This window comes from Mus musculus, chromosome 19 (assembly GCF_000001635.26).
Source record: "Mus musculus strain C57BL/6J chromosome 19, GRCm38.p6 C57BL/6J".
Taxonomy (NCBI): domain Eukaryota; kingdom Metazoa; phylum Chordata; class Mammalia; order Rodentia; family Muridae; genus Mus; species Mus musculus.
The window spans coordinates 42,035,534-42,045,361 of record NC_000085.6 but is presented as its reverse complement, the minus strand read 5'-3'; the positions used below and the strand labels follow the sequence as shown (position 1 = coordinate 42,045,361).

Sequence of the window (9,828 nt, the reverse complement as noted above, 5' to 3'; positions counted from 1 at the left end):
TCCATGGAACAGTCTTGAAGATAGGAGCAGAAGATGAGTATGCCACAGTGTGAAACATACCACAATCGCGGCCCCAGGGATTAGGAAAGAAAAGCAGGATGAGAGGGACAAAGCAAGGCCAGGCCAGCGTCGGGAGACCTACTAATTCAGGACCCAAGGGACTCCACATTTCCTGCGTTCCCAAGCTCACTCTAGCATCCAGTCTTTGCTCTTACGTGTTTGGAGCACGAACAGAGACAAACGCCACAAATAGCAAAGCCAGCACTTTATTGTGTTGCATCTAGGGGTGTTCCTGCTAGACTGGCTGCAGGCAGCTCATAGTAGGGGGTTGGGTGCCCAGCTCCGGGTAGGTATTTACTGGGCTGGTATAGGCTGAGGTGTCTCACGGCCACTCCCAGGCCTCTCCAGTCCGTTCTGCTCTGATTCTGGCTCGGGATGCTCCAGGGCATGCCGGGTGTCTGCTTGCCAGAGCTGGACCAGGTCCGTGGGGGTCTTTCCCGCCTGGAGAAAATAGAAGTAGACATACTCAGATTTGAGCAGTCCACCCGAAATTGTCTTCAGCTGTACCAGTGGTTCTCAGCTAGAGGCAAATGCCCAGGGGTAAAGCCATCTTGCATTTCACAACTAGAGGTTATGGTTGCTACTGCTATCTAGTGGGCAGAGACCTGAGATGCTGGGACAGTGCACAGGAAAGTCCCTTCATTATGAATCGTCCAGCCCCAGTGTCTGCAAGGCTAAGACCATCCACACCCTCTCCATGTGCTCTTGCTTCCCTCAATGTCCCTATGCTTTCCTGTGCCAGAAGAACTTTTCCATGCCCCTCTCCTGTGATTGTTCTGTGAACCAATAGATAGGCTTGGGCCAGAGGACATCTATTCATAGAAAGTCTGAGACCTACCACGAACCAACATGAGGTGCTAGAATGGCCACACCAACCAAGTAATTTGATTCCCTTTCCACTGGCCCTCCATGGATTGGGCCTGGGCACTGCGATCCCCTTCACCTATCTGGGAACCTTGGGGAAGTCCTCCCATTACCTCTCTTATTGTTTCTCTAAACTTATGCTTTGGGCCTTGACACATGAAGGGAGACCTGGGATTAGGATGGTGTAGCCAAGCGCCAATGACATGAGTACCTAGGCTGTGGCTGCCCCATGGCCTCTGCAGAACATCCACCATGCAAGGGCACCCCAAACCACCAAGCCCGAGGAACAGACTCACCAGGTTCTTAGCCATCATGTCCGCCCCATGCAAGAGCAGCAGTTTGATGATTTTGTAGCGGTTGAGTCTCACGGCATCATGTAGGGCACTGTCCCCTTCCTAGAATCAGTGTAGCACACAGGTAACCCTTGAGGTCAGTGGGTGGGTAGGGTGATAGGAGATGGGGCTAAAGACCTTGCTCAGAAGCAGACACCCTAGGGTCCTGTAAGGAAGGACTACTCGCCCTTGGCAGCCTGGTAGGCTGCTGTTACACCCATATTGGCTGAGCAGGGGAGCAAGCAAGGACTCACTCTGTCTTTGGCATTGATATCCAAGCCCAGGGAAAGAAAATGTTCCACAATCTCCACGTGTCCAGTACGGACGGCCACATGCAGGGGAGTGCTCAGTAGCTGTGCGGGAGGAAACAGGACTGTTGGCACATGGGCCTGGGCTGTGGTATCCTGGGGTGGAAGAGCTATCTCCAGCTTAATCCTACTCTCAAGTCCGAGTGCCAAAGCCTGAGCCTTGGACAGGAGAGAATGGTCCAACATACCACTATCCCTCCCAGTTGCCTGATCGTACAGCTCTAAGTGCCACCTCCTCTGGCGAGCCTACTACAGTTCCCTTCTTGCCTGGCAGTGAACTATTGTCCACTCCTCCACCTTTGTAAAAAGTCAGGGACTCTGGGCTGGAGAGATGGCTCGGCGGTTAAGAGCACTGACTTCTTCCAGAGGTCCTGAGTTCAATTCCCAGCAACCACATGGCGGCTCACAACCATCCGTAATGGAATCCAATACCCTCATCTTGTATATCTGAAGACAGCTACAATGTACTCATATACATAAAATAAATAAATAAAATCTTAAAAAAAAAAAAAAAAGTCAGGGCCTCACTACCTAGCCCAGGCAGCTGCAAACTCTCAATTCTCTTATCTCTGCCTCCCAGGTATCTAGGTTCTCCTTCAATCAATTAACATGCTTATTCATTGGAACAGTGGGACTGAGCCCATGATCTTGCACATACTAAACAAGTATGCTACCATGGAGTCACACACCACACCTGGCGCACTTTCTTTAGTAATTTTTTTTTTTTAATGAGACAAAGTCTCACAGTGTAGACCAGGCTGACCTTGATCTTAGTGGTCCTCCTGCCTCTGCCTCCCGAGTACTAGGATTAAAGATGTGAAACCATCACCCAGCTCCGGCATTTTTGAATAATTATATTCGATGCCATTAACTGAGAAATGACTGTGGTAGATGTGGCAAAAGCTTCTTGTGTTAAAAAGTAATTCCTTTACAAACATTCTCCTCCTAATCTATGTAAGAACTCCACACGTTTTACGGCTGACAAACGGTGCCTTGGAAGCCAAGGTATTTGTTCAAGGTTCCATGTAAAGAGATGGATGAATAAATGAATAAACTGATGGACAGGCGGGTGGATGATGAAGGATGGCGGATGCCAAGGATGTACAAACCCTGTATCTTCTCAGTGGACCACAGCTCCAAGAGAGTATTGTCTTTGTCTCCTCTCAGCGCTTGCTCCTGCCAAGCTCCCTGGAGGGCCGGAAGCCTCTCTGCAGCTGACTAGAAACCAGGCTGGTCCTTTACCTGCCCACCGGCCACCACTTGAGCTTGTTTGCCATTGGCTGTCCCCATCCTCCCATGCACCCCAATGTGTACTGAAGCACTGCTTCACCTTGTCTCTCACGTTGGTGTCGGCCCCCCGGCTTTGCAGGAGTCTCACCACCTCCAGGTGGCCCCCACGGCAGGCCCAGTGCATGGCTGTGCAGTCCAGCTGGAAGGGATAGATGGGATTTAACGGGAGAGCTGAAGGGAAAGAAGCTCTCTGGGGAAAGGATTGAAGCCAAGAAAGTGGAAGGACAAAAGATATGGGAATAGGACAGATAGACAGCCCAGGACCCAACTAGTCCACGTGAGAGTCCCAGAGACAATTTAGGGGGTGATGGGGCTCACTGGATGTCACAGAACACACAGAGGTAGGACCTGGCCCCCTGGTAGCCCACTGGCAGCCCACTAAAACAGATTTGACAGGAAGTAGAATTCTACAGACTAGATCTACTTCTTACCTCCCACCCAATACCTGCCCTCTCACCCGATCCTGGAAGTCCACGGTGGCCCCATTCTCCAGAAGTTTCTCCAGTATCTCCATGTGTCCCTCCAGGGAGGCCCGATGCAGTGCTGTCCGACGGAACTGTCCCCAAAGAGACTGTCAGGCCTGAGTTCCATGAAACCGAGGCCTAGGCCTTGCTAAAACTTGGTGCCTATGTGTGTTGTGCTTAGCCAGCTCTTATCCAGACTGGCCTTGGAGTCTTGCTCTGGGACTCCAGCTTCTTCACCGCTCCTGTGCAGCCAGCCACAGCTTTGGACAGCTGACGCCCGTGGCTGGCACCCCTGCTGGTCATGGCTATTCTACCTCACATGCTATGATGCTTGGTGGTGATTCACAGATGTGTGCCATGGTTTTACTGAAACCTCTTTCCAAGCTGCCTCCGGCTCATTCCTGAGTCTAAGGGAAACACTGACAGGCTGGAGTCTGCATCCCTAGGACAGGAAGTGCGGGGCTTGGATGCACAGGCAGGAAGGAACAGACTTCCCTCTCTGAAGGCCACTTTCTGCTTGGGATTCAGGGAACCCTTGTGCCACAATGAAAGTCTTTCTATGGGCTAATCATCTGGTTATGGGCAGTCTTCCATGACCCTCCTCTTGCTTTATCTTATATTTTTGTCTTGATATGCAGCAAATGGGAGGGGAAAAAAAACCATTAAGAGCCTGGAAGCAAAAGAACAGAAAAGACGTAGTTGATGTCTATCATAGTACAGAGCAGGCCCAAGGGTAGGTAGCCACTGTCAGGCTTGGTATCATGACAGGGATGAGAGCAAGGAAAAAAAAGTGCACCAGGCAACAGGAAAAAAAAAAAAAAAAAAAAAAAAAACAGATGGTGGCTATAGTCGTACAACACTGTAATCAGTGCCACTCTGAATCAACATGGTTAAAATGATGTATTTCATGTTATATATTTCCACAGTAGAATAATAAAAATAGGGACTGGGGTGTGAGTCAGTGGTAGAACACTTGCCTAGCACACACAGTGCCCTGGAGCTGCAAATGATACTAACAATATTAATAAATAATTGTAAGCCAGGCGTGGTGGTGTGCAGCTTTAATCCCAGAACACAGAGGCACAGGCAGGTGGATCTCTGTGAGTTCCAGGACAGCAAGGGCTACATAGTGAGACCCAGTCTTAAAATAAATAAAGATAATTGTAAAAAGAAGCATGAGTGAATATCACAAGGAAGAGAAAGTGTCCTATCTCCGCACACACTTTATAGTCCCTCCATCCATTCAACATGTACTGTGGCACTCATGGTCCACACTAGTACGATCTGGATCATGAGGAGGGAACAGCGTAGCCACAGGTCCAGGTCCTACAGCTAGGGATTCTAGGGAGATAGAAGATTTTTAGCCCAAATCTCCTGAGCTGTCTTAATTGAATTCTTTTCCTTCATCTCCCATGCAGAAACATGCAACATTTGTTATGGAGGTGACCTGGGCTGGAGAAAGGTCTGAAACGGATTTGGGGGAATTATGGAGTGAGGAAGAAAGCCCACTATGGGGCTACCTAAGCCACCCTAAGAATATCTGTGAGAGTTCTCAAACAAGCCCACAAGTGGAGCAACGGCAGGGGGCGCGGGGGATCACCTCATCACAGGTGTCCGCTGAACCTCCGTCCGCCAGGTACTTGTCAATGACTTTCATTTTCCCCTCCACTGCAGCTTTCAGGAATGTCTCCTCATTCACAGGGCCGGTCTGCAGGTAGAACATCCGCCAATAAAGAATAAAGGGAGCTTCCGGGCCTCCCAGGCTCCCCCTGCCCACATCTGTCTAAATCAGGAGCCTTACGATCTCCTCTGGCTCTGGAGGAGGCTCCTGGGCTGCAGCCAGGGCATCTCGCTTTTTCTGCTTGCGTTTTTTCCTCAGTTCAATGAGGTTCTGGATCCCACCCACATCAATGATCTCACGTCGCAGGTCCAGGGATGTCTTGCGCACGCGCTCTTGGCCCTGTGTGGAGATGGTCCTATGATACAAGTGATACAAGAGCCACAAGAGCCAAGCTGGCAGCAGGATGACAGCGGGTCGAGGGTCTAGCTGGCCTGTCACCTGAGCGCACACTCTTCGTTCCTCCACGCTTACCTTAACCTTTTGTAAAGCAGGACTCTGAACCCCGAGGCGCTTCTCTTCCTCTAGCACTAGCATGTCCATGGACAGCTTCCCAGGAGCGGATCTTCGAAGTTTCTAGAAAGCCATCGAAACCTACTTAAGACTAAGGATACGATTTTTTTTCCTTTTTCTTTTTCTTTTTCTTTTCTTTTCTTTTTTCTTTCTTTTCTTTTCTTTTCTTTTTTTTGTCCAGGCGTAGTAGTACACACCTACCATCTGAGCGCTTAAGACTAAAAAATGAGGATTACTGCTCTGAAGGGCCAGTCTGGTCCACATAGTGAGTTCTGGGCCAGCTGGAGTTACACATTAGCCTGTCTTAAAATCCAAAACAAAACCCACCACAACAAATTCTAGCATAATCTAAGCCCTTTTATAAAATATCATACTTCTTTATATATACTTACTGTGATGGTTTGTATATGCTTGGCCAAGGGAGTGGCACTATTAGGAGGTATGGTCTTGTTGGAGTAGTTGTGTCACTGTGGGTGTGGGCTTTAAGATCCTAGTTCCAGCTACCTGGAAGCCAGTATTCTGCTGGCAACCTTCAGATGAAGATGTAGAACTCTCAGTTCCTCCTGCATCATGTCTGCCTGGATGCTGCCATGTTCCCACCTTGATGATAATAGACTGAACCTCTGAACCTGTAAGCCAGCCTCAATTTAATGTTGCCTTATAAGAGTTGCCTTGGTCATGGTATCTGTACACAGCAGTAAAACCCTAAGACCCCTATACACAGTCCCGTATATTTTTAACCTCAATATTATATATAGTGACTAAAACAATGTGAGTGTTTTTATTGTTTAAGGGATAAAGACGGAAAAATCCTGTTCATGTTCATTACAAATAAAAAATTTAAATATTTCCATAGGGTTAGATGGCTCAGGAATTAAAAGCATTGGCTACTCTCCCAGAGGAACAAGGTTTGATTCCTAACACCTACATGACAGCTAACAACTATCTGTAATTCCCGTTCCAGGGGATACAACCCTTTCTTTTGGCCTCTGTAGGTACCAGAAATGCATGTAATGCAAGACATACATGCAGGCAAAAATATTCACACACATAAATTTAACACAAAGCCAAAATGTAAGAAAGTTTCCGTCTGTGGTTGGTTGAGTCCGTAGAGGTAGAACCTAAGGATACAGGGGTCTAATTAGGAAAAAAAAATCGTTTTGATGAGATAATTGTGACCAGAGATGGCAATTTTGGTCTTGGTGTCCCCCAAGCCCCAGGTATTGAACTTAGGTCTTGCAAGGGCTCTACCACTGAGCTACAGTCCCCAGCCCCATCGTCTTTCTCCCCCTAACAACAGCCCTTTCGGCGATATAAAAGCTTGGTAGTTCTATGCTAGATACGGCATTTTTCTCAGAAACGTTCGGCTCTGAATATCCAGAGCTTGGGTAGAGCGGCAGCTTCTGGCTTTCACGGTCACGTGGTCTTGGTATGACGAGCCTCCTCTCTGCATCTGAAGCTCTGGTTTCCCAGACTGCTTCAGTCTTAGTGATGTTCTGGCACTTCTTCCCCAGCGTCTCCTAAGCAGCGTGGGTAGACATATGTGCCCAGGTTGAGGATAACCAGGCAGGAGGGCAGCTGGGGAGAACTTGCCCCTCATGTGGCCCAGGCACCTTGCCCATTCCCACAGAGCCCTGGTTCTAGCCTCTCCCAGGGAAGGTTCTAGGTTTTATTTCCGATGTTTCCCGTTTACTTTGATTTTTCGTAGCGCTGAGCTAGAACTCAGGGCTTCACAGGACAGTCTAACGCTCTATCAAACTCTCTCCCAGTGTTTATTTTGGTGGTCCCTTGACTGCCTTTCTTGCCAGACTTCTGACTACACAACCTGGCAGGTTTGTAGGATTGTATGATTTGGAGTCTCCAGGGCTGTTCTCAGGCATCTTCCTTTAGGAAAAAAGAGATGACCTTGGGCTACAACTAGCTTGTGGGAGTCTGGCTGGATTATGAGGGAGCATCAGGGGGATGGAATTTGGGCTTAATCACCTGCTGTTTCCAGCATTTATTGTGACAGGGCCTGGCATGGAGTAGTTGCTCACTTAACACTTGTTAATCAAACAGACGATGAACAAGTGAATGAGTAATGGCCACACAGACGCAGCATCTCTGCCCATCCGGTAGTTCTTAGTTAATGGAGACTTTACCTGGTGAGCAGCAAATCTATTGCCTTCTATTCCTTCCAATACAGGAGGAATTTACACTCTAGTGCTGCCCTTTTCTTACTCTGACTCCTCTCAGATTTGTTGGTGGGCTGGCAGAGTTTGCATTCATTGAATGTTTATGAAATCGAATGCAGGTCCGGAGTAAGAAGGAAACTCCCACCTGACTCCACAGAACAGACTTCAGCTTAGAGAGGATGCTTGTAAAGACGCTGGCAGGGAGAGGAGCTGGGTGAGAAGGCTGGCACTGTGGGTACCTGTGGCCCTGCAGCCCTGTGGCTATATTTGTTAGATGAATGGATGGGGGAGGACCGTGTCCCCTCACAGAAGCTTCCAGTGTCTTGTGGCCACACTCCAGAGATGACAAGCAGATGACGTTCCTGTCCAGCAGCAGCAGCCATGGGCACACGCTCTCGGGGGAGGGAGGAGCGAGATTCCTGGGATGCTCGGCTGCTGTCCACACTCCCCTTGATAAATCTGAGCTCATCACTTCTCTTAAATGATGGGGGCCTCTGAGTTCCGATAGGCTCCCCCTTCCCCCTCTAATAACATCAGCAACATCAGAACCGGCTCTATAACAGGTCAGACAGTGGCACAGCACTCTTAACAGTCAGTGGTCCTCACTGCTCACGGAGCCTGCACCTCTTACCTGGTCTTCTCTGGTTTGTCCTTGGCCCTCTTTCTAGCCCCAGCTCTTGGTGTCTGTCACACATTTTCATGACCACTTTTATCTATCTGCTGTTTAGCCTCAAGTACCTCTCCCCACATCCCGACCACACTTCTTAATCCCAAAGGTCCAGCTCACACTCCATCCTGACCAGAGTAGTCCCAGAGGACCAGAAGGGCTCACCCACCCATTCATCACTACTCTCCATTTTCCATACGCCCGTTTCTGCCCTCTGCCTTCTTCTTAGTTGATGATACAAATAAAAGGTTACAATTAGTGCCCACCTTCGCCCTACGCACTGGACTCTAGGCTCCTGGTCCTCTACCCCCACCCCAGGGGGGGGTAATCTCACCATGTAGCCCAGGCTGGCTCCACCTCTGAGATTATAGGATTGTACCACCACACCTGGCTCAACTGTTTTTGAATAAGATGTAGAGCAGGACCAGTCAGTAGTCCAGCCCCACTTAACTTAGCCAAGAGAAAACGTACCCGTGTGTGCATTAGGCCTCTGCCAACAGTCCTGGCTAAGTCCCAGCTGCCCTTCCCCATCTCCTTTCCTGACTCCTGTCAGTTTGCTCTCCCGCAGCAACCAGCCCTGGCATCCAGGGGACATTCTGTGTGTGTGTGTGTGTGTGTGTGTGTGTGTCAGGACCTTACCTTTCTGGTTTTCCCAGAGAATACTCATCTGTCTTCTCTGTCCAGTCCAGTCTATCTCTTGAAGCCCAGGTGAGTGGGCAGGGTCTCGGGAAGGCCTGCCCCCTCCAAGTGCCTGTTTGCGGGGCTGAAGCCCCATCTCCCACCACCCACAACCATGTTAGGAACATCCCGCTTGGGCCCTGGGAAGTAGCATGTTGTCTGGACCCAGGTAGCAGCCGACTTTCCCTTCTCATGACAGCACAGATGGACCAACCGTTAACCCTGAGGCCCCCCTCCCTCCCTCCCCGACACCCTTCACCTCAGCTCCCACCTCAGTCTCTTCCTCCTGGGCAAGCCGCTGCTCGATGAGCTCTGTGGCTCTCTGCACCGCCTCGGGCCCCTCCATGGTACCCTCCATGACTGTTTCTGCAAGCCACAGGGCATGGGGTCTTTATAGGCCCAAGCACCCACCCCGCCCACTGGGCGCCTTTGTCATTAGCTCACAGGCTCGTTTCTCCATCTGTCATGAGCTTACTAGCTCAACTCTCCACCTGCCTCCCCCACCTGTCACCTTCACCTCGGACAGCCCCAGGGAGCATGGGAAGCCACTGTCCAGGCCAGGGAACTTGCCCCTCCCCTAACCTCTGGCCTACCAGAGCCAGAAGGCACACCGCCCCGAAGGACAGCTGCGGGAAAGAGGCCTGTCCAGTGTGTCCTCAGTGCTGGGAACTGGCTAAGTCTTAGCCAGGGTGAACGGGCTGCAAAGGACCTACATGCTGCCATTGGTCTGGCTGGAGTGCCACCTGCTGGATGCCCAGAAATGCTGTCTAGCTTGTGCCAGGCAGGGGAGCCTGAAAAACCAAGTATGAGCCCCAGCAGACCTGTGGGCATCCGAGACCTTCTCCAAGCAAGAGCTGGAA

General features: G+C 50.1%; 1 protein-coding gene across 3 annotated transcripts; it reads right to left on the bottom strand.

Moving 5' to 3' along the window:
- Window positions 1-250: 250 nt before the first annotated feature.
- Ankrd2 (ankyrin repeat domain 2 (stretch responsive muscle)) lies at window positions 251-9,445 on the bottom strand. 3 transcript variants are annotated; one of them, XM_006527234.3, is made up of 9 exons: window positions 8,930-9,130; window positions 5,411-5,512; window positions 5,120-5,278; window positions 4,919-5,026; window positions 3,312-3,410; window positions 2,895-2,993; window positions 1,511-1,609; window positions 1,221-1,319; window positions 251-501 (listed from the first exon to the last, which is right to left on the bottom strand). In XM_006527234.3, exons 2-9 carry the CDS (start codon window positions 5,477-5,479, stop codon window positions 355-357), a joined length of 879 nt encoding a protein of 292 aa, XP_006527297.1. In that variant the 5' UTR covers window positions 5,480-5,512; window positions 8,930-9,130; the 3' UTR covers window positions 251-354. The 3 variants fall into 3 exon arrangements, with proteins under 3 accessions (XP_006527297.1, XP_017173753.1, NP_064417.2); NM_020033.2 differs by lacking the exon at window positions 8,930-9,130 and adding an exon at window positions 9,240-9,335 and having other exon boundaries at window positions 252-501; XM_017318264.2 differs by lacking the exons at window positions 1,511-1,609; window positions 8,930-9,130 and adding an exon at window positions 9,240-9,445.
- Window positions 9,446-9,828: the final 383 nt, after the last annotated feature.